At 73.5% G+C, this 2,219-nt stretch overlaps 1 protein-coding gene across 1 annotated transcript; it reads left to right on the top strand.

Moving 5' to 3' along the window:
• The first annotated feature begins 381 nt into the window (after window positions 1–381).
• TPBGL (trophoblast glycoprotein like) lies at window positions 382–1,461 on the top strand. The gene has a single exon (XM_033085981.2). It carries the CDS (start codon window positions 382–384, stop codon window positions 1,456–1,458), a length of 1,077 nt encoding a protein of 358 aa, XP_032941872.1. The 3' UTR covers window positions 1,459–1,461.
• Window positions 1,462–2,219: the final 758 nt, after the last annotated feature.

Below are 2,219 nucleotides of genomic sequence, written 5' to 3'. Positions count from 1 at the left end.
GTCGGGCCAGGGCCCGCAGCGGCGGGGGCGCGGTGGGCGCGGCGCCGGCTCCGGTGCCGAGCCCGGCTCAGCCCAGCCCGGCTCAGCTCCCCCCGACGGCCGCTGCCCGCGGCGCTCCCCAGCCCATCCCGCAGCGCCGGGCAGCCCCAACCCGTCCCCTTCTCTCCTTCCTCCTCCTCCTTCTCCTCCTCTTCGCTCTCCTCCCCTTCCACCCCCCCGGCCCGATTTGGGCAGGGCGCGCCGGGCGCTGCCGGCAGAGCCGCCGTGTGCGGGCGCGGCGGCGGAGGCAGCTCGGCCCCGGGGGCTGCGGCCGGGCCCGGGGGCTGCGGCCGGGCAGGAGCGAGCCCCCGGCGCTCGGCGCTGCATGCCCGCGCCGGCAGCATGGCCCGCAGGCAGGCGCGGCCGGCGGGCGGCGGGCGCTGGCTGCCCTGGCTGGGGCTCGCCGTGCTGCCGCTGGCCGTGCCGCCCGCCGCCGCCCCCGCCGCCTGCCCCTCCGCCTGCCCCGCCGCCTGCTACTGCCTGGTCACCCCGGAGCTGCAGCAGTGCCGCTGCGAGCGGCTGGAGGAGCCCCCGCGGGAGCTGCCGCCCGCCGTGCACAACCTCAGCATCGCGGGCAGCAACCTGAGCGTGCTGCCCCGCGCCGCCTTCGCCGGGCGCCCGCTGCGCGACCTGCGCCTGCTCCGCCTGCGCCACGACAACATCCACACCATCGAGGACATGGCCCTGCTGGGGCTGCCCGCGCTGCGCACCCTCGACCTGAGCCACAACCCGCTGCTCTCGGTGGCCGCCGGCGCCTTCGCCGGGGCGCCGCTGCTGCGCACGCTGCAGCTGAACCAGGCGCTGCTGGCGGCCCCGCTCGAGGAGCAGCTCGCCCTGGCCCTGCGCAACCTCACCCTGCGGCGCCTGGAGCTGGCGGGCAACGCGCTGCGGGCGCTGCCGGCCGCTCTGCTGCCGCCCGGCCTGGAGGAGCTGGACCTGCGCAACAACTCGCTGCAGCGGCTGGCGGCCGCCGAGCTGCGCAGCCTGGACGGGCCCGAGCTGCGGGGGCTGCGCCTCAGCCTGGGCGCCAACCCGCTGAGCTGCGACTGCGGCCTGCGGCCCTTCCTGGCCTGGCTGCGCGCCACCACCGCCCGCGTGCTCGACGCGCGGAGCCTGCGCTGCTCGACGCCGCCGGGGCTGCGCGGCACGGCCCTGCTGCGCCTGCGGCCCGAGGCGCTGGCCTGCGCCCTGCGCGACGGCGGCGAGCCCGGGCAGCTCGAGACCGCGTCCTACGTCTTCTTCGGCATCGTCCTGGCGCTCATCGGCATCGTCTTCCTCATGGTGCTCTACCTGAACCGCCGCGGCATCAAGCGCTGGCTGCACAACCTGCGCGAGGCCTGCCGCGACCAGATGGAGGGCTACCACTACCGCTACGAGCAGGACGCGGACCCGCGCTGCGCTGGCACGCCGGGCCTCTGACGGCACCAAGGGCACCGCCGGCACCTGGGCACCGAGGGCACCGCCAGGCCTCTGACGGGACTGCCGGCATCGAGGGCACCGCCAGGCCTTTGATGGGACTGCTGGCGCCAAGAGCACCGCCGGGCCTCTGATGGCACCCGGGCACCGAGGGGACCGCTAGGCCTCTGATGGCACTCATGGCCTCGCCCCCGCCCGCTGAGCCGCCCTTGACGCCTCTGCCCTGGCCGTCCCAGGCCAGCTCCCCCGGTAATGGTGGCATGCACAGCCCCGGAAGGTTCCGTTCCCGGACCTGGAGGATCCTGGCATGCACAACCCCGGAAGGTTCCATGCCCGGACCTGCAGGATCCTGGCATGCACAGCCCCGGAAGGTTCCGTGCCCGGTGCCCGTGTGGGCTGCGCTCACACCCCGGTGTTCGCCCAGTACCTGGAACTGGCCTCCTGGACGTTCCTGGAGCCTGGACTTGACTGTGACCATGTACAGCTCTCTTTCCTATTAGATTTCTATTGGACAGGTGCGAAGTTTAACTTGATTTCTTTCTTTTTTTTTTTTTTTTTTGCCCCTTCTCGCTGCAGAGAGGAGAACGCACGGTCCGGCTGCTCCCCCTGGGAAGCGGCGTGCATTTCCGAGCGCGTTGGGTTCTGTTGGATGGCATTCCCAGCTCGCTGCAGGCACGAGGCCCTGCGGCTGTAGGAGGCCCCCGGCTGGGTGCATGTTCCCCGGGCCCGCGGGGCAGCCCTTTGGCTCTAGAATGTAGCGTAGA

The sequence above is a fragment of the Catharus ustulatus genome, chromosome 2 (genome assembly GCF_009819885.2).
Source record: "Catharus ustulatus isolate bCatUst1 chromosome 2, bCatUst1.pri.v2, whole genome shotgun sequence".
Classification (NCBI taxonomy): Eukaryota; Metazoa; Chordata; class Aves; order Passeriformes; family Turdidae; genus Catharus; species Catharus ustulatus.
This window is presented reverse-complemented; position numbering and strand designations above follow the sequence as displayed.